The 22,092-nt window shown below is 39.6% G+C and overlaps 1 protein-coding gene across 7 annotated transcripts in view; it reads left to right on the forward strand.

Annotated features, from left to right (window-relative positions):
- The window catches only part of LOC144027527 (thyroid hormone receptor alpha), an 81,144-nt gene extending 62,694 nt beyond the window's left edge, over positions 1-18,450 (forward strand). For 3 of the 7 annotated variants that reach the window (XM_077535131.1, XM_077535146.1, XM_077535167.1), the window contains 6 exons: positions 1,140-1,261; positions 2,524-2,671; positions 3,341-3,546; positions 3,954-4,097; positions 5,293-5,551; positions 8,969-18,450. In XM_077535131.1, the coding sequence (XP_077391257.1) occupies positions 1,140-1,261; positions 2,524-2,671; positions 3,341-3,546; positions 3,954-4,097; positions 5,293-5,551; positions 8,969-9,219 (1,130 nt within the window). In that variant the 3' untranslated portion in view covers positions 9,220-18,450. The remainder of the gene's footprint in view (positions 1-1,139; positions 1,262-2,523; positions 2,672-3,340; positions 3,547-3,953; positions 4,098-5,292; positions 5,552-8,968) is intronic. The other 4 variants (XM_077535158.1, XM_077535174.1, XR_013285481.1 and 1 more) reach the window with 3 other exon arrangements.
- The last annotated feature ends 3,642 nt before the right edge of the window (positions 18,451-22,092 follow it).

Consider the following 22,092-nt stretch of genomic DNA (forward strand, 5'->3'; position numbering starts at 1 on the left):
CTTGGATGTGAAAACTGTTGAGTTATAGATTGTTGCCCAAAGAATATATTTCTGGCATCTTGAAGATTTCGCATACCGCCAAAATCACTTTTCAGCTAACCCTAAAAATTCTGTATTTGTTCAACCATTAACATTACATCATCAAAGAAAGCAAGCACTATACATTTGTGGAAAAAATGTGAAACTTATCAAATTGTGGTATTGGATATTTTTTCAAATTCAAATGCATTATTTTGTTGCGGAACACCACTATATAAAACAACAGTGTAGGATTGTGGTTCTCATGAACAATTGATGAGCATAATTTAGTAATTTCACTGAAAACAGTTTTACAAATGTATTTTCACTGAAAGTAGTTATGATGAACACTATCAGAGTACATGTTGTTTTGTGTTGAGTGGTTGTTGTCGAAGGATTTAAATCCCAACAATCAGAGCGATTGTATTCCCCGTTTATACACTGCAACTACTGAGCCTCGGTGATCTTCCATTCTGCCTTCAGCAACGATATGCCAAACAACATGTTCTGTTCACTTGTGTGACAACAGACAAGTCATGATTTAAGGATAAATTATGAGTAAAAGAGATTAAATGCCGTCTGGCTTTGTTTAAAGGGAAAAGAAGGTTTTCTGGAAGTCATAAGACCGTAGTATTGAAGTATTTAAAAACACACGCACACACACATTGTAAAGTTTACAAAAAGCACCAAAGATGGACAATGATGAAGTCCCTTGATATGATTCCCGTTGTGCACTAACATGACAGCTTTGAGGTTCTTGTAAAAATATGATTTCTTGCTATGAGTGAGCGCAAACATGTTTATGTGAGATAATTGTTACCCGGCCTGTGAAAATCTTGTCTTGAAGCCTGTTGTGACGGACATAAACAGTTTTCATCCCAGTTCACAGACCCTCAGGTTCCATACAATAGAGTCGTTGAGGTTTTAATACAAAGCCCCTTCTCCCCTTGTCCTTCTCATTGTCGTCCCCATTTGTGATCACGCCTCATCCCTCAAACCTCTTCAATTTTATCGTGCCTGATCGTCATTATTGTCTGTTCATCCCACCTTGATTCGGTATATTCACCTCTTTCTTAATTCCATCCCATCCTTCTCCTTAACTTCCTCCTCCTTTCCTATAGCTCTTAGCATCTCTGTTCCAGGGTATATCCCCAGCTACCTGGAGAAGGATGAGCCGTGTGTGGTGTGCGGCGACAAGGCGACCGGTTACCACTACCGCTGCATCACATGTGAGGGGTGCAAGGTACAGTAAAAGTCTTTTGTTGAGACTAGAGGGTGAAGTAGATAAGAGAAGACACTACAGACAGCGGTCACAAGGGTTAGTGTTGTTAAAGCAACACAAGCCTTATTAATCATTTTCCAGTATTGGATTAGGCATTGTGTACAAAGAATAAAAGTACAAATATCTTTGGCATCTTATTCCCTGAATTTTAGTTTAAACCGATTAAGTGTCCGAATTCGAACATACGGTGTGGGATGCCATCTACCTGGTCACGTTTTCAATGGGAATTTGCTGACATAATGTGCAAGAAAAAGACGTCTTCGATCCCAAATACTGCGCCTATTCTGTTCAGAGTAAAGTCCTTAACACGTCCGGTTTCATGTCATTCCATGTGGGTGGTGGGTGGCCACTCCTAATTTCGACTAAAGCAGGCTTAGCACATGACATGTAGAAGAGTGAAAAGTCACCCGGAAGTTTAACGTCCACTCGACTCGCCGGCGGCCGAATCTGCCAGTTTTATCCGTCTTTTGGTGTCCTCCGTGACTGTACTGCTTTTGAAGAAGGTCTTCTTTGTTGTAAGGCGAAATTCCACCTTTGATGTCCGCCGTGGGACGCGATTATTCCTCATGAGTTCAAATGGCAATTTTTTTCAGGGAGGAGTTGAAATTATCCATTTCACAGAATAGCTGGTTAGTTTTTCACAAGTCTTGTGTTCCTTTAACAAATTGAATTTGAAAATATAATGGTGTAGCCAGAAAGCCCTAGAATGTGTTTAATATTGATTTGCTATGAACAAATCGTGATAGAACAGACTCGCAGAAGAAATCAGCTTCTCATGAAATCCTGCTGTGGTGTTGAAAATTGTGATTGTGTCCACTTTTTCCAAGTGACTCACAAACTGACAATTTTATTGCTATTATATCATTATAATCAGTTAAACCTATTTTGGTATAAATGGCCCTTACAAAACTGCTTTTTCCTCTTTGCCAACAAGGAATTTTCGCCCTTCAGCTGTTGCTTTGTTTGTGTGACAGGAAGATTAGACACAACCATTTATTTATTTTATATGCCGCATTGTGACTCATGTGTGATTCACATTTTGGTGCACATGCTACTGAATAGCACCCCCCCCCCCCCCCCCCATTTTTAGACAGCCCTCTCTATATTTCAATAAAACTGTTACATAATGTTATTAATTTTCCTTCCTCCAGTTTCCTGTTTATCTCATCTTGTCCCGATCTGTTATCAGTGCCTCTTTGTTTGTTTGTTTTTTACGCTTCCAGGGTTTCTTCCGTCGAACCATACAAAAGAACCTCCACCCGGCGTACTCGTGTAAATACGATAGCTGCTGCATCATTGACAAAATCACCCGTAACCAGTGCCAGCTTTGTCGTTTTAAGAAGTGCATCTCTGTTGGAATGGCCATGGACTGTGAGTTCATAGAACCAAAACACTCATGCTATCCTTTATCCATCCCGTTGAGATCAAACTAGCCCTAAGATGGGTCTCTTACCACTTTAGCAATTTATTTCAAACTGAAAAGGAAATATGTCGCTTTTGGCGGAGATTGTCCTCCTTGGGGTGATGAGCTACCGTCACAGTGCTTTCCTAATGAGCCTCTTTTACACAACATATGGAATGGAACTGTTCCACCATCATGTGATTTTAGAAAACAGTATTGACACTTGAGCTACTTTTTTTTCACAATGGAGAAGTTTGTTTTAATTTTGGATATGTAGCATTTCAAAGAAACATAACCATTAACTGTTGTGGCTACCACGATTGCTATCTTACCGGCTGACAGTCTCTGAGTCAGCAGTTTACTGCATAATGTTTATACTAAACTGTGGGGGATGGCAACTTATTACAACCAACCAGTCAACTATTCCCATTTTTTGTTTTTTGTTCTGCTCTTTATTGTCTCCATGCATATTCCATTACGTTGAATATTTTCCACCACCATGTTGACATTTGCATTTTTGTCAAAGCACCACTGATGATTTAGTCACAACCGTTTCCAATAAGTGAAAATGAGCCACCAAACTCCAATGCATGCATACCAACAAAACTGTTTTTCCCGTCTGCCCTCTCATCTATCAGTGGTATTGGACGACTCCAAGCGTGTAGCTAAACGCCGTCTGATTGAGGAGAATCGGGAGAAAAGAAAAAGGGAGGAGTTTGTGAGGACGCTGCAGGTGAGGCCAGAGCCAAACACTTCGGAGTGGGAGCTGATCAGGATGGCAACGGAGGCCCATCGACACACCAACGCCCAGGGATCCAGCTGGAAGCAGAAGCGCAAGTTTCTGGTAAGCTGAAAAGATAAAGCCCTCCGACCAAATGCTGCAGCTTGTCGGTGGAGGGCTCACATCTAAGCATGATCGTCTTAATTTTAATACATGCCATATTTATTGCATTACTTTGAATTAATCAAGCAGTTCATGCAGGTTCACTTGTCTCTGCTTTTTGGTGAAAAACTTAAGTGGTTCATTAACAGTGTATGCCTTATCGATGACAAAGCATATCATCTGTATATTGGACTCACATTTAAACTTTCACAATAGCCTTATCTATATTGAAAACGTTCTACTGCCTCATTAATTGTGTTAAATTAGACACTGCAGCAACACACTTTTTTGTGACAAAAATATAAATTGTCTTTAACCGTAGGCCACTTAAAAAAATAGTTATTTAACCAAATGAGTTTTGCCTGCAGCCAGATGACATTGGTCAGGGATTGGTGCCCACCTCAGAAGGAGATAAGGTGGACCTGGAAGCCTTCAGTGAATTCACCAAGATCATGACGCCTGCCATCACACGGGTGGTGGACTTTGCCAAGAAACTGCCCATGTTCTCAGAGGTAGGTTATACAGTATGTGCTTTTGTTTATGCTTGTGTTAAGGACATAAAACAAGGAAGACAGGCAGGAAGTAACAGTCATAACGATGAACACTGGGGCAGCAGATGCCAAAAGCTCAGAAAGATGAAATCAGGGTCAGAAACCCACGAGGAGAAAAAAACAAACTGGAGTGTATTAACACTGTGGGCAAATTCAGCAGGAAAAAATATAGATATATGTGACAGAGCGGACCTCAACAGAATCATCTGACAAGAGTGGAGAGTCTGAACCAGGCTTTCCTGTAGTTGACGAGTGCATAGGAATCAGGTGTACCCTGCTGCAGCTCTGTGAATGTAGGTCAGCTACGCCCCCTGCCACACGCCCGCACTGCAGGAAGACAGAAAGTATGCGAAACAAACCCGACAGCAAGACCTAAATTCAACAAAAACTGAATGACCAAAATTATACAGAAAAGCCCCAGCTTTTACAGGTTTTCATACATCCATAAAGCAATGTCACTGTATATCCATAAATCCTATTACAACATTGTAAACACGTCCTGTTCATCATGAGTTGTTGTTAATTTGTAATGCATGCAAACTACTGCGTAGAAGGACATCACCACATGCTATTTATAAATGTCTTTTTTGATTTTGTCTAAAAAGTGTTAGCAGAAGGACTACAAAGAACTGAAGCACAAACAAGTCTGCCCTGTTCCCTTTTTCTTTCGTATTAGATAAGCTGCTAAAACCTGGAGCAATCTTCCACTAGATGGAAAATGACAGCGAGCCTAGGCTGCAATTGGGATAGCACCCCATGACCAGCAATTGGATAAAAAGTGTTGACACATCATGAATGACTGTATAATACAATTTTTCACAAAGAAATCAAATTGGATGTATAGCAGGCTATTTTCTAGTTTTGTTTTTAGCTGGTTGAAGCAGACTTTTGAAAAAGCAATTGAACAATGACCTGTCACTGAGCACATATGACAAATTGTCAAACATTAAGCAGCTGAAGAGTCACTTTGCTCCCATGCTGGTGGAATTGCAGCAGCAGTTTTCCTGCAAATGGCCTTGCTTGCTGTCAAATGTTTCAGACAAATGATTGTTTTCACTGTGAAAGGTTAGGAAAATACCCAAATATTAAGATTTGAGGAAACCTGTTTTTGGGGGGTTCTATTTGGGATTATATCTCTGCTGTGTTTACTTCACAGCTTCCATGCGAGGACCAGATCATCTTGTTGAAAGGGTGCTGCATGGAGATCATGTCACTACGCGCTGCCGTACGCTACGATCCGGACAGTGAGACGCTGACGCTAAACGGCGAGATGGCCGTGAAACGTGAGCAGCTGAAGAACGGCGGCTTGGGTGTGGTGTCGGACGCCATCTTTGATTTAGGCAAGAGCCTCGCCCAGTTTAACCTGGATGACTCTGAGGTGGCGCTGATGCAGGCTGTACTACTTATGAGCTCAGGTGAGGATGATCATTGTTATGAATATCATTTTTATGAATACAAAACAATACAATTCAGATGTATATGTTTTTAGGATTTATTGTCAAACACACAATTGTGTCAAGGAAAGACATAAGAAAATGCTGGAGGCGAAGTCAGTTCCGGATCAGAGTTCACTGGTTGACAGAGTTCACTAGCGGAAAAAAGGGCTGCATTCATCTGATGATGAACCATGTGTTGTGAGAACAAGGAGCTTTGTGTGTATTTATACTGAAAGGGGAAACTCAATTTTTGGTATGCTTTTTTTATGCACATCGATGTGTTATTGTGGATTCCTTCTCTCGCAACAGTAATTTTACACTTAACTTCTTCAACTCCGAAATCTTTAAAGATGTATCTTCAAACATTAGACCTACAACAGGTATTGATACTAGGGGGTCAGGGGTCACAAATATGGCACCCGCAGGCTCCAGGGAACCCCCAAGGACCCCATAAGAAGCTCATGGGCCTGTTCTAAAAATAGCTGTGCATTCATGATTTCCTCACTGCGCCCCAATGCTGGCAGCACTCATGTAGCCCCAGACCATGACACTCCCACCAACATGCTTGACTGCAGCCAAGACACACTTGACTTCACCTGGTTGTTACCACACATGCCTGACACCACCTGAACCTAGTAAATTAATCTTGGTTTCATCAGACCACATGACATGGTTCCAGTAAACCGTGTCCTTAGTCTTCTTGTCTTGAGCAAACTATTTGCCGGATTTGTTGTGCATTATCTTCAGAAGAGGCTTCTTTCTGGAATGACAGCCATGCATACCAATTTGGTGCAGGATGTGGCATATGGTCTTTGCATTGACAGCAGAAAACCTCTGGATTTGACAATGAGCATGTGCACACAACTTCTCTGGCCAATCATGTCGAAGCCTGTTCTGAGTGGAACCTGTCTTGGTCACTGTGCTGCTGCTTAGTTTCAGGGTGTTGGCAATCTTATTATTATTGCCTTATTCCGCCTTTATGTAGAAAAGTTATTTTATATATATATATATATATATATATATATATATATATATATATATATATATATATATATATATATATATATATATATATATATTAGGGGTGTGAATTGCCTAGTACCTCGATCCGTATCACGATTCATAGGTCACGATTCGATTCGATACCGATTAATCCCAATATGAATTTCCAAGTCTATTGTTGCGATTTTTTTTTACTCAAATTTAGAAAATACCATTCAGTAAACTTGTACAATGTACACTGTAAGATTTGTATGAAAATGTATTATTTATTGATCTGAAACTTCACTTTTATAACTGAGCCACTGTATTTAACAAACAGGTTGTAACCTTTTTCATGTTTGAACAGCATTGAAATAAAATATTAAGGCTGAATGTTCCATTAACTCTTTGACTGCCAAAGACGTTTCATGATGATTAGTAAAATTCCAATGAATGGAATGCGATCTTTCATTTTGTAGCCACATTGTATATGTAGTAAAGGCAAACAATATTCTTTCTGCCTTGAAAGATGAGTTAAAATGCTCAAAAGCGGCTGGCACTGTGGATTTTTTTGTTTTGTTTTTATAACGCCTGGCAGTCAAAGAGTTTTTAATATAACATTCTTCCCTGCTTAAGGTATGAAAGTTAGACGTTTTGTTGAATATTTTCCCATCAAAAATGGATGTTATAAAATCGATTCGGCTGCCTATTGAATCGATTCGAGAATTGCGTGCTGTAGTATCGCGATATATTGCCGAATCGATTTTTTTTAACACCCCTAATACATACATATATATATATATATATGATATATATATATATATATATATATAAATATATATATATATATATATATATATATATGATATATATATATATATATATATATATATATATATATATATATGATATATATGATGATTTTTAATAGGCAAACTTTATTCGAAAAGAAAAATATACATATATAGGGCTGCTCGATTATGAAGAAAATATTAATCATGATTATTTTGGTAATAATTGAAATTGCGGTCCGTACGATCATTTATTTTTTGGTACAAAATAAGAAAATATTTAAATGTAAAAAATATTAAGATAAATAAAATTTGGAAACACTATAATTTTGCAAGTTATTTTTGGAAAAAATTACAATTTGAATAGTCTAATTAGAATTTGATCTGAGAATAATTCAAAGATCAGGTTTTAATAATAGTATATTTTATTTATAACACATTTATAAAATAAATCTTAACGTGCACAGTGCAGGCAACAATAAAAGCAATGGAAGCACATAGTAAATAAAACAGTCAATTACAAATCAGAGTAAAAATAATAATAATAATAATAATAAAGAATAAAAATCAACCAGGAAAACCTTTTTTTAAACCTTTGGAGCTAAGGCACTTATAAGTGAAGAAAAACCTCACAGTACACCAACAAACAAAAATAAAAAGTTTGCATATTAAAATAATTATCTTAGTCACAAATATACTTAGCGTGAAATCTGGGCTTGTATAGTTGGGACACACACAGGTTGGTTTTTCCTTCAGTTATTTGTTATGCCTGCCACTATATGCCACTGGCATAAATTGAATAATAATTTAAATGGTACTACTATAATAATAATATTAATAATAATATTAATAATAATAATAATAATGGGCGGCACGATGGTTGAGTGGTTAGCACATCCGCCTCCCAGTTCTGAGGACTCGGGTTCGGTTCCAGGCTCCGGCCTTCCTGGGTGGAGTTTGCATGTTCTCCCCGTGCCCGCGTGGGTCTTCTCCGGGTACTCCGGTCTCCTCCCACATTCCAAAGACATGCATGGCAGGTTAATTGGGCGCTCCTAATTGTCCCTAGGTGTGCTTGTGAGTGTGGATGGTTGTTCGTCTCTGTGTGCCCTGCGATTGGTTGGCAACCAGTCCAGGGTGTCCCCCGCCTACTGCCCAGAGCCAGCTGAGATAGGCGCCAGCAGCCCCCGCGACCCTTGTGAGGAATAAGCGGTCAAGAAAATGGATGGATGGATAATAATAATAACTAATTGTGAATAATATACACTTTCATTTTTAATTCCATGACATATTATTATTATTATTATTTTTTAAAGTCACTGCATACCGAATTGAACCGAAAACCGTCAGCACAAAACCGAACACCCGAACCGAACCGTGGATTTAGTGAACCGTTCCAGGCCTAATATATATGTAAACAAATGTACATACACAATAAAATACAATCCTTTTTTTTTTTTAGCTATGAGAGCATTTTACCAGTATTCAATTTCAAAACAAGATTCTGTTTGCCATTGCGGGCCACACAAATTGATGTGGTGGGCCAGATATGGCTCAAAAGCCTTGAGTTTGACTTCTGTGCTCTCGAATGACTTCTGATGTACAAATATTTCATTTCTCACCCAAGATCGCTCAGGGCTGACAAGTGTGGAGAAGATCGAGCAGTGCCAAGAGGCTTACCTGCTGGCGTTTGAGCACTACATCAACTACCGCAAGCACAACATTCCGCACTTCTGGCCCAAGCTGTTGATGAAGGTAACAGACCTGCGCATGATCGGAGCATGCCACGCCAGCCGCTTCCTCCACATGAAGGTGGAGTGTCCCAACGAACTCTTTCCCCCGCTCTTCTTGGAGGTCTTCGAGGACCAGGATGTGTGACTAGAAAGCAGTCGCACCCCCTTACTGGAACACCTTGACGCTGAGATAACTTTGTTAAGGGGTGCATTTGGAAAAAAGGAGAGAGAAAATATTTGTTCTTCTTCTTCTTTGATGGGAACATTTGGGAACACCCACCACCTGCCACCAGCACTCAACATCACAAGAAAGAAACTTTGTGGCTTCTTTGTCGTGTCACTTTAAAAGGTACACTTGTTCAAACGACACACTCAAGTAGAACTATATGCAGACCAACAAAAATCCAGCAAGCCTAATGTCTCACCACACAGACACCTTTCACCTCATAGGGTGTTTTGTTTTTTTCCTGGTCATAATCTTCTCAGACAATCCCACTCCACATGCTTCTTTGCGCCTTCCTTATCAGCAGCGGCGGCCGCCACATTTCAGCTTGACACCCATTGAGCTGCTTCTATGACAGTGTTCGCCAACCTACCTCCCTCACATAGTGAGCTCTCAGTCTACACACACACACGCGCGCACGCACGCGCACTCTCCAAAATACGACATAAACGCCTACAATTTTACCTCATAGCTTGTAAAATGTAGTGTCTTATTTATTGTTGGTTTACTGAGAGAACACACAAGCATGTAGTTTCAGTCTTGGTTTTACGCTGCAGTACAGTATAATGTATTACAATTCATGCCTGACATGAGATGCAGCTTACCCCTGCTGTATCTTTTCTTTTACATTATGATGGTCTATAAACACAGGCTTAAGACTTTCTATTTGGGATTCCTAATCAGTGGCGGCTGGTGGGATATTCTTAATGTAGACTGCACCATCAAATCCATTGCAGCAAGTATCCCTTTCAGATATAATGAATGAGGAATAGAGATATTCAAATCACGGATCTACATATATACTATATTTTCCAGATATTTTTATTCCAAGCTGCAAATAAAAATGATTATTTATTAAGACGCTTCTTTGGATCTAATTTTGGCGTTGCTGGGGAAGCCAATTGGAAAGGTGAAGTGGAAAAAGGAATTACTCTGAAGATACTTGGCGTGGGAGTTTATTGTTGCGCCACGATAGAAAGCGCCAAGAGAAATAAGTAGCTTGTGAAGAACTATAAAAAAGAAGTAGATTAAATGAGGCTTGGGTCACAGTTTTTACTTCTAAAAGAACTTGCCTTTATGTACAACAGCCAAATACTAGTGACATAAATTGAAACAGTCTGATATGAAGAATTTTGTGCAAGATTCTCTCAAAATTTAGGCCAACACTGAGCTGTGTTGAACTAACGCTCTTCTTTAGTCAAGCTCTTTGTAAGCAACGCAAAGTTGATTTGCTCCTGTAGAGTGAGACATTCGCCAAACAATTCTGCCTCCTCCTCAGCTCGAAATTGTGCCGGATCTTCATTAGGCTCAAGCTTCCTGCAAGGCATTTCTCAGTTGAGTCATCTTTAAAGTTGTGCATTTATTTCTAGAATCCCTCAATGATTTGAATATGATTTGTTGTGGTGCCTCAGAAAAGTTGGCACTCTCATATTCTCTTTCTTAAAGGGAACTTCAACCCAAAAATCTTATTTACTCGGATATGTGCCCCCACTAATCTAAACATGGCATTCTGATTAATATTACATTAGTGAAATATGAAGGGCGGCACAGTGAATGAGTGGTTGGCACGTCCGCCTCCCAGTACTGAGGACTTGAGTTCGAGTCCAGGCTCCTGGATGGAGTTTGCATGTTTTCCCCGTGCCCGTGTGTGTCTTCTCCGGGTACTCCGGTCTCCTCCCACATTCTAAAGACATGCTTGGCAGGTTAATTGAGCACTCTGAATTGTCCCTAGGTGTGCTTGTGAGTGTGGATGCATGTTTGTCTCTGTGTGCCCTGCGATTGGCTGGCGACCAGTTCAGGGTGTACCCCGCCAGGTGGGATAGGCTCCAGCACCTCCCGCAACCCTTGTGAGGAATAAGCGGTCAAGAAAATGGATGGATGGATAGATGAAATATAAATTAAGCAGCAAAATCCACCATTTTTTGTCCACCACGAGGCGACCATTTTGATCACTTGCTGCAGGGATTCAGTTCTCCCTCGCCCCAACGGGTTTCTGTCATTTGGAAAAATAAACAAACAGGTGTGCGCTGACTGTGCTCTTTGACAGATGAAAATGTCAAATGTGCACAGTTGTGTGCACCGTTAAGTTAATCTTAATGATGTGTGGGGAGGGGACAAGGGTTGCAACATGCTGGTTTACTTTTTATTATTTACAGTACTAACTTAATTTTTAAACTGTATCAGAATACTTTATAAAAGTAACAATCCCAACCCTGCTTATATAGTATTATATGACCATATAGCGATAGATTGATGCTGTCTTTTAATTCTACTTGATTTGTTTTCTCAAGATGCATCAAATTGATGTTTAAATATAAAATATTATTTTATTTTTTTTTATTTTTTTTTAGGCCCCTTTTTATTTATGTACACTCACTGTTGACATTAATGGCCGAATTACATTGTTTTCTGCCTTTATGTTTTGTGTTCAAAAAATCACGTAATTCGGAAAAGATACGTATAGTATACTTGTCATGTGCAATATTTAAAAAGAATGTGTACACCTCACTATACTGCAAAATTTTGGCTATTTTGGCTGCAGTATATGCATAAACGTTTTCAGTTAAAATGTTTTTGCTTTAATTGCTGCTTGCTGTCGACTGAAAGTGACATCACAGTTCAATCAATGCACAACTTGCGAATGTCACATGACCAAACTTGTAAAACTGGTGAGCAACTGGGATGTCATTTTCAGTCAACATCAAGTTGCAAAATGGCTGCCATCTGGGATGTATAAAAATGGGTGGATTTCGCTACTTGAATCACATTATTTATTCACCATGCTTAGACTAGTGGAACTGCCTAGAACATATTAGTGTAAATAGTTTTTGCGGGTTGATTTCCCCTTTAATTAGCTGTCCCTGATTATTTGAAATCTAAGACCATGATATGAAATGGACACCGTAATGTCACTTAAGTAACGCCACAAAGCTTGGGTCATGCCCTCAAACAAGCAAGTGACAGTTTGAAAGTATTTTTCAGGTAAAGAGCCACATATTATCCTCAGGAGTTGCAAACCAGAACCAAAGGAGAGTGAATGTTGTCACCAGGTGAGATGGAACACAAATTTAAAATCCCTCAAAAATTGCATGGGAATGCTGAGAAATGTCCCAAACACAAAATGGCGGCGAGAAATTATTGAGGACGATATGCAAATTACTCCCCCATGTGGCTGTGGGCAGCATTGGAATAATTTGTTGTGAGGCAATCCCAGGGCATGATCGTTGCCGCCAATTTGAATCTGTTGGGTAAACACGCTGTTATGTGCAATAAAAGCAATGTTAAGAAAAACTATTTGAATGCCTATGTCAGCATTCAGGTCGTTTTTTGGATTTACAGTGGCAATGATTTTCTTAGCAATTCCATTACATAATCAGATGTTGTTTTATTGAATATGACTTTGCTAGGAACAGCTCTGCTCTCTCGTCCTTCATATTCATGACATAATGTAACTTCACAACTCTTCTGTCATTGCTAATGTAAAACCAACAAGACTGGCAGGGGTTACCTTGTTGCATAGTAATATATTACTTATAGACACGATACAGAGTTTATCTATTATACAGTATTTCCAATATATACCTCCTTTCTAAGCTTCATCTCGCACACGCTTCACATTTTTCTTTTCAAATATTATATATGACCATATTTCTACTTGCATCTCTAGCAATCACCACCACACGTCCTGTTCTCTCAGTGGGCCACAAATCTCCTACCCGCACGATGGCACGACCCAGCCGCCAGCTCTCAACTCCCGCTGATGTGATTGGAGTAGTTGTGGGTGGTGGGCGGGGATGATGTCTCTTACCTCGTCGCTCAAACTCGTTTCAAAGCGGACCCGATTCTACCTCACCTTTCATCTTGGTGCAGCTGCCCTCTCAACTGCAACATGAAAACATACAGATGCCAACATGTCCTACAGCTCTTTCCAAACAGGCCGTGGATCAACAGTTGACAGCCAAAGTGGCCCAAGTCTGTTTGTGGGACCAACAGTGACTGTTGTTTGTTTGGAACCTGATACAGGATAAGACTGAGGGCCCTGTTCACATGTGATCTCAACACGGATCTGCGTGTGATGACATGTTAAGTAGGCGCTATTGATGGAGTTACATGATCTCTGCTCGGTATGCAAATTCATTGCCAAAATTCAAAACAGCAACTGTGCTGTTGATTGCTCTTTTTTTGTCTTTAGCAAGTCTCCTAATTTTTCCAAACCCACCTCTATTTTTTTTTGTATCCTATTTGGGTGAAGCCATCTTTTGCAACGAGCGTGGACATCTAAGGCATGTCTGAATCGGGCCTCTTTATGACTAAGATTTTCGGATGTAATGAGGAGCGAAAAATGGGACTCCAGCAGGAGCCATTTTGGCCTGATTAGATCATGTCAACAACTTCTTTGGTGGGGTTCAGTCTGCAGCGTTTGCCTCTGGATTCATCCAAACCAAGAGGAAAGAAACACCACTTGGTGCCATGTGACTTATGGCCTAACCAATAGCAAAGTTGCTGCACGAACTGCTTTCTTGAGAGCGCCCTACTGCTTGTGCCTGCAGAACAAGACGCTAAGCCATTTACTATACAAACAAAACAACAACAAAAGTTCCTCCTGCTGAAATAAGCTCCACGTTGAAATTTGCTCTCTGATTTCGATTTGCAATGGATGTAATAACTCCAAATACTTTCCTTACAGCCCTTCAAATCCCTTCATCGTTCTCCTCAAGCAATTTTGAATAGGGTTGCAAAACAAATGTACAGAAATACAGAATATTAATGAATAAAACAAGACGTTTAAAATGATGTCTTCATTTGGGGGTATTCAATCGAATGCAATATATTGATTAACGATAGCTCAATTAGAGACTTTTTTTCTTTTAAATATTTATCTAGACAGTTCCAAAATGACTTGGTGTCCCCTGGAGAGTTTCTAGAAACATCCTGCACCCATTTGCAACCCTAATCTTGAGCAACCTAGAAGGTAACTGGCAATGTGCTCACGCTACCTGTTTTCTCACCTCGTCATCCCCTGAGTAAGCAAACAAGGGGCCCTTTTCACAAAGACAAATTCTTGATCAAGTGGTTTCCATGGGAACAAACAAAAGCATCTGCAAAAGCGCAATGCCAGACGCATTATCAGAACTTACAAAGTCTCCCAATTGAACATAGTCAAGGAAGGCCCCTCACAGAATCATGGCCTTTAATTCAAATGGAATTTTCTACGTTTTTATTTCAATCGAAATGGGAGCAGCGATTCAACAAGGGCGCTCACACACACCTGCACGCACACATGCAGGCAAAACCGTAGGATGATCAAGCGGTGCAGTTTCCCACTTGCCGTCTCCAAGGCCTGCTGTGATCTGACCTTTCCTGTGAAGGAAAGTCATGCAGCAAGTTCTGCTGTGCTCATTACAGGAGTTAGTATAGAAATCCGCAGATATTTTTTGAAGCTGTCCACCTCCAATCAGATCACAAAGCAGTCATGTAGCACACCTCCATGTCGTACACAAACGCATTCCGACACAGTGAACTTCATATTCTGCCACTTTTTTTTTTTTTTTTCCAAAACTCAGGATCACGTCCCTGAGCACAGAGAGCACTCGCGTGTTCCAGTTTAAGGACAAGAAAGAAATGAGGCTCGGCGTCATGGTTGGAGCTGGCAGCCATTCTTGCCCGCCCACGGGAAGAAAACGCCCTTCTTCTATGATCAGCTATCACCAGCACCACAGAACGCACTGCCTTCAGCCATGATCACATGCACCAGCATAGCAGAGAGACAGACCTCCAGTCAGTGGTCATCTTCTTTGCCGACAATTTCCCTTGCCAGCTACTGCAAGGCCATGTTCAAACAAGAAAGCTATTTCAATCCGATTGCGCGATTGTTTTGAACTCAGCCTCTCATTTTCTGTCAGGGTTTTAAGATGCATATGCTGCATTCGAGATTGATGGCAAGTTAAATATATCCGAGCAACAAAAACGCATGGCTGAGAACCCCCATAAAATAGTCAGATTTGCTTTGTTTTTTTGTTTTTAAAGACATAATCTGACATCTATTTCTATGCAGAACTACAACAAACACTAATTTTGGGGTTTCAAGTTTCAAATCCATCCATGATTTAGTAGCTAAGGATCCTCATACAGCCACCAGAATTGCAAAAACAGCAACACTGGCCACTACTTCGCATGGCGCGCCAGTACAACACCTACACGCTTACCCCGGGTTTTCACCGGATGCGGTTGCGGTGCGGTTGCGGTGCGGTGCGTCTTGACTGCGTGCTCTGGACGGGTCAATTTTTTGGTCAATCCACACCGGCTCCGCACAGCTGCGGTCCGGCAGCTCCGTCGCCGCCCACTTCCCAACGTGCCTCGCGGGACCGCGCGCGCGCGATCATGTGGCATTTCACAACGACAAACATACAGAAAGTCTGTGCTCAACAGAGAAGCAGAAAGAGAGGTGGACTTCTTTTGATTTAACCTTTTCTTCTTCTTCTGCTATGAGATTCCATGCAGCATCCTTTTTTTGGTTGTCCTTCCGCGTCCGGCTGCCGCTCAGTACGGCAAGCGAGACGGGCACAACAAGCAATCGCGAACATCAAACTCACAATACATTACAGTCCTTATAAAAAGGATGTGCCGTGTCATATATTATTTTGTGGTTTTCCACCTCCAATATAAACCTCTCCTCGTCCATGTTCGCTGGCGTCTAAACCGTGAATGAGCACATGGCCCGGCGACGCCCACGTCACGTTTTGCTGAAAAACTTGCGAAATAGGAGCTGGCGAGTGTTTTATTCTGAAAGGTAACCGGAAATTTATTTTGAAACTGCCTCGGTCTTCCTGTCCCGCTCGATGTGTTTTGTGCTAGCTTGCCATTTGCCGGAGGCCTACCGCTGCGGCGTCCGGCAAAAATAGAAAATAGGCTATCCTTGCGGAAGGCTTGCGGCACGCCGCAGGCCTTCCGCAGTCGACACGCAACGCACCCGCAAGCGGTGTAAACTGCACCATTCGAATGAATGGAATCTTATTGCTTGCGTCGCCGGACCGCACCGCAACCGCACCGCAACCGCATCCGGTGTAAACCCGGGGTTACTGCTTGTCGTCACTTGTACAAAAGATAATACTACTCTCTTTATTCAGATTTTCAGTTGTTCAGTTTTGTCACTTTACTATCTTGAGTGAAGTCATGTTTTGGTTTCCAAAGCGTTCGCTGCAGTATAATCGAGTAGCCAGAACAGCATTTTAGGTCAAAATAGATCCTCCAATTTGTGTCCGTGGCCACCAGTATTATTGTGTCAGGTACGTTTACTGCATCTTGTCGTATAGCAGCAGTAGGATTAACCGAAGATGTGTTTGAGCATGGCTTTAGTAGTACACAAGATAATCGAGCTTGTGTCCGCTGTTGCCTCATGGCAAGATATTTGTTTGCGTATGTCACGACTTAAAAGCAAACGGAAGCATTTTGCTGACCACTGAACTTTCCCGGTCTGTCACTTTGTGTACTCGTTGTTATACCTCATGTTTACGATAAATTAAACTGTGAACTCTAAAAGTACACTTTAAAGCCTCAACTCACACGCTTGCTTCAAAACTGCTTTTACTTACCCAGGGAAAACATCTGTTAGTCAACATCCTCTCTGTCCTCGTCCCAAAAATCCTCATCTATCGTAATGGCGAATGGCGAGCCTCCTCTTCGTCTTTTTCTAATCGATGCAAGTTCACTCCAACATGCCCTTCAATCATTTGGTAGAGAAAGATGACAATCCTCTATAGGAATATGTCCACATGTGGAATGTAAAATAATTGCAATTGTACCATTCATGACACGGTGAAAAGTCGCACACTCGTGCTGTTGATGAATTTGATGTTGACCATTGTGCACCAATGTCCTACTTCGTATTCTTGGCTGTGTGAGTCCAGAAGGTGCGAGAACGCCAGGATTGAGCAGTAGATTTTCTTTTTTTTTGAATGACTTATATATGTGTGGAATGAGGACTAAAAACCCTGAGCAATGTATTGTAATTGTTTTCTTCTCCTTTGACTTGAGTGTGACGATGGTGTCGAGAATGGGTCTACTTGTGTTCATTGGCGTGATCGACATTTAATTAGGTATTCAGTTTACCTTCGTTAACAAAAGCAGCTCATTATTGATCCGGTCTTCTTTGGCAATGGAGAACCCATAGATAACTTAGTAAATTACAAAGTGTTCCTTCATATATTTATACTGTATATTGTGTGTGTGTATATATATGGATAAATGTGTAGTAGTTTGTAGTAAAAGGAACTTCATCACTAGTCAAGTGTCTGACTAAAGAATTGTTTTAAATTTATGAAAATATGAAACCATTAATATATTTCTTTTTAATAGCATCTTGCTTTCAAGACAAAAAGAAATTACTAATAAATAAGATAATTTTTCAAAGAAAGTCATAAATGTGTATGATAATATGAATAGTAATTTTACGAGAAAGAAAGGTACGTTTTCAGAGAATAGCATTCTAATATGAGAAAAATCCAAAATATGCAAAAGTGAAGTGGTAGTATGCGCTACGGTGACGGATTTAGTCAAGTTCCACTTGAACAACCATCATCGCTACTGTATGCTTAACATCTTCGCTTCCTGCAAAAGAATTACACACACTAAAATGGCCTCTTTTTTCCAGTTTGTTCAATCAGTCAAGTGTTTGAACAAATATTTGATGATGTTACCTGATGACGATTCTCTTGAATGACAACCGCCACAGTTGGTCTCAGACTGTTTGTTTGTCAACATGGCCTCATTACGCTTACTTTATTCTCAGAATATTATAACTTATTTTCCACAATTTCTGTTCACCATGGCTCAAGTTCTCCGTGATGCAAGTCAGTTATTAGCATGCAATTCCTCCAAGAGGCTCATGTTTACAGTTTTATAACTTTCATTTTTTTACATGTATAATGAATTCATCTCTTTATATCAATGTTGTATCCATTTCCAAAACAATTCAGGTAGAATAAGAATGTTGTTAGTTTTCGCTAAACTGCTGTTTCACTTTGGAATCCATCATCCATTAGTTGGATGAGGTGTATCTTGTTCCATTTTCAAAAATGCGATGCTTTGGGTGTGGTTAGGAGACCTTCAACTCGGGTCCATCCTGTGTAAAATAAAGTATCAGTATCTACAGTATCTCAATGTTGTGATAAGAATATTGCTGTTTGTTGATGAAAAAAAATGTTAAACTTACAGGTAGTATCAAAACTGATTTTAACCTTTCATGAAACATCGCGCTGCTTTGTGCAAGAGTGTCAGAGTGTTTTTGACCGAAACTGTTCAGCTCCTGCTCCAATTCCAGGGTTGTCATCTAGACGGGAAAATGAAATGTTTTTGGAAGACGCATAGATGTATGAATCATGAAGCATCTGTGAAGGATTGTAAGATGGTGTCAATGTTTGTGACTCTTAAAACAGCCTGCACTTCCTCTGTTATGTCTATAAGCCTTAGCATGACATATGAAGCCATTCTTTGACTACTTAGCATCAGATGGCAGATTTTCCTTCTCTGCCTCGAGTCAACCAAGAGAGGACGGCACCATCACGTGAGCAGGAGTGCAAACTACGACGACATGGCCAAAGAAAACATCACTTATTGGCAACGAAGTATTTAAAAAAAAAAGGTCAAAAGACATTTTGACGTTCAAAAGCGATAAGCTTGAGTTTATTTCCGATCCGAGGCCAATCTATTGTGCCTTGAATGAAAGATTTAGGACCCAAAGTCCCAAATGATTGCCATGATGGAGATGTCCTCTCTTGCTTCTGTTTTGTCCTTTTCAGTGTGACTGTATACTGCCCCAACTTGTGAGACGTCGCGTGAGGCTGTTTCCTAATGGCAAAAGCAACTCGCTACTTTTGGCACAGCGCAAAGTTGAATGTAAAAGCTGATAAAGAGTTGATGGTCTCAAAGGCCGCTGTGAGTGTTTGAAGGTGTATTGATACACTAGTTCTGCTTGTGGGCTTATCTGTTTTTCTTTTTTGTTTTTTTGTTTTTTTCAGTGACAAATCAGTGTGGCACAATCAAAGAATGGCTTCTGAAAAGCTATTTGTGTTTGTGGCTCTGTGATATATATTTTAAGCATTATAAAAAAAACTTTTGGTATCAATATGCATACCTTGTTTTTTATTTTTATTTTTTATTTTTACTTTCATGCTCAAGCAACTAAAAGAAGCAAATATGTAACATGGATGTGCACCTGCCACGTACACTGTAAGTTAGCTTAGCGGTTAGCACGTCTGCCTCACATTTTTAGAGGTGTGGGCTTTGAATCTTGGTTCAGAACCTGATTATCATTCCAGCCATGGATAAATAGATAATGTACGTACAACAACCATGATCGTGAAGTCCACTTTAAATGTTTTGTATTAAAATTGATTTTGTTAATAATGCTTACAGAGTTGGCACATACGTTGACACACAGGATTGACTAAAATCACACTAGACAATACTAACACACGTTAAATTTGATTTATTTATTTATTTATTTATTTATTTTAATTCATTTTGGAGTAAACCGAAGCCAGTTTCTCAACATTTAATGAGCTGACTGCTGAAGCATATACACACTGAAATAGATCACTACTTTACAGGCTGTGTACTCACTACTCAGCGACATTCAGTGAATTGTATTTGAAGGTTAGGCTTCATTTGTATGATAAGTGTTACTTGAAATTTAAGCCTGACATTTCTGATGCTGTACCTCAAATATTTGACAGCTTTTCTTATTTGAGATGCAGACACAAGATAGAATATGGATTAAAAATGTAGGCCAGACGTGATTTTTTTTTATTTTATTTTTTTTATTTTTTTATTTTTTAGAAAGCACAAACATGGACTCAGTGCACACAAGACTTTTTTTTTTTTTTTATTATTAGTACATCATAAATGGAGCATTGAGGAAAAACAAAGAGGATAAATACAAAATAGAAAAATAATCTCCACTTCTGTTTTTTTTTTTTTTTTTTTTATTTTTTTAAAAACCTTAAAATTCAGATGGTCACTGGCGGGCAAACATTCTTAAAAAATATATATAAACTATGCCGATACTCTAAATGGTTCAGGAACAGCTTCAAACTTTGAATGCAACTTTTTTTTAAAGCATTTTCGGCAAAATTGCTCGCATGATAAGGGGTTAACAAACTGAGGCATGTGTGTGAGTGACGTGTGTAGAGCGATAACGTAAAAGTCAGTTTACGACGGTCACACACAAATGCAGATCCGAAGAAATCCACAAATCTCCACTTTGACTGGAATTTTTGGAAACCTTAGTTTTTAATGGGGGAAAAAAATCCACAGGGACATGTGGCTGACAGGGCAAAATTCAGAAAAATATCTCCCGTTTGCAGAAACGCCCCGGCTACGTGTAGACAGGGCCTTCATTCGCATTGTGTGATAAATGGGAGGTGGAATGCATAAATGTGTTTTTACCACAACTGTCAGACCGCAGACTGCTCCCAAGTTGATCATGAGGGGTGGAGGGAAAAATGAAAGGTGGGGTTTGTGTGTGCACGTTATTATAGTTCAATATTTAAAAAGTCTTTCATTTGTGTTGTTATTGTTGTATATTTTAAAAGTATTTTAACTCACTCGTAATGCTATGCATTCACAAATTGGAGGGTGAGGGTTTAATCTCTGCCCTCCACATGACAATAATAATAATCATACTTAATAAATTAATAAATAAATTTAAAAAAAATAAGGTTGATCCCGTGAGCAAGAAAGGTTGGGGTTCGAACATTGTCATTATTTAGTCATTTGTCAAGTAAGAAAGTGAGTTTTGTTTTTTATTTTCTACCCATACAGAGGAGGCAAACGTTAAAATTGTTACATTTGTATGGCATCTTTGAGTATCATTTAGCATCTTGAGATCAGGCCGACTGTTCTCTTTTTTGGAAATGAAAATATGATCACCCATCTTATTTTGATTCAGTGGAGTCAGAGAAATATTGTGTATTTATAATACATAATTTCCACTCCAGTTAAGTTGGATAATTTCCTGATATTTCATGGCTGGGAATCACTGGTCGAAGGTACTTCAAGTTATACATCATAAACTTGATATTTTAATGACAAAACGACTTTTAACTGTCATTCTTCATCATCAAATCTCCAAACACTTCAGCTCAATGTGCTTCTTATTGGATTAATTCCATATGTTTTTCTTTTTCTTTGCAAGTGGCGGGGTGGGGGGTGGGTGGGAAACATCATTAAATCTGTCGACATCAGTAATAAAAAGAACGGAATGTACACCACAAAGTCAGGCGTGTTTAGGCTCGATAGGAAATGGCTCCCCTCCCATTCAAATGTTGCAATTTTTACCCACGTCCATGCCTCACCACAATTAATAGTAAGTACATAATTTGTTGTTTTTTCACTTTTACAGTACAACTTTTATTTCATGTTGATACATGAACTCTCACTCAGTAAAGCATCCCTTTGCATTTTCTCAAAATGACACCTTTGCTACGCATCAGCCAAAGGGTATGTATTTTTATTTTTTTTTTTAACAAAAAAAAAAAGATGCTGGTGATCAAGTTCATAGCAAGCAGCTTTTTTTTTTTTTTTTTTGCATGCTGGATAAAACTGAACAGAAAAAGATGGTCGTAAAATAAACCAAAGACATATTCAAATCTGTTACTGTCCAATCCATTGCATGTATTTAAACATAATTGCTTAATATAAAAATTCTCTTCTAATTTTAGAGCGCTACAACACTCCGCCCAGCTCTGCAGTGATGTTTCCAAGTCTCGGAGCGTTTCCATGCCAGCGACAGACACC

The sequence above is a fragment of the Festucalex cinctus genome, chromosome 1 (assembly GCF_051991245.1).
Source record: "Festucalex cinctus isolate MCC-2025b chromosome 1, RoL_Fcin_1.0, whole genome shotgun sequence".
NCBI lineage: Eukaryota > Metazoa > Chordata > Actinopteri > Syngnathiformes > Syngnathidae > Festucalex > Festucalex cinctus.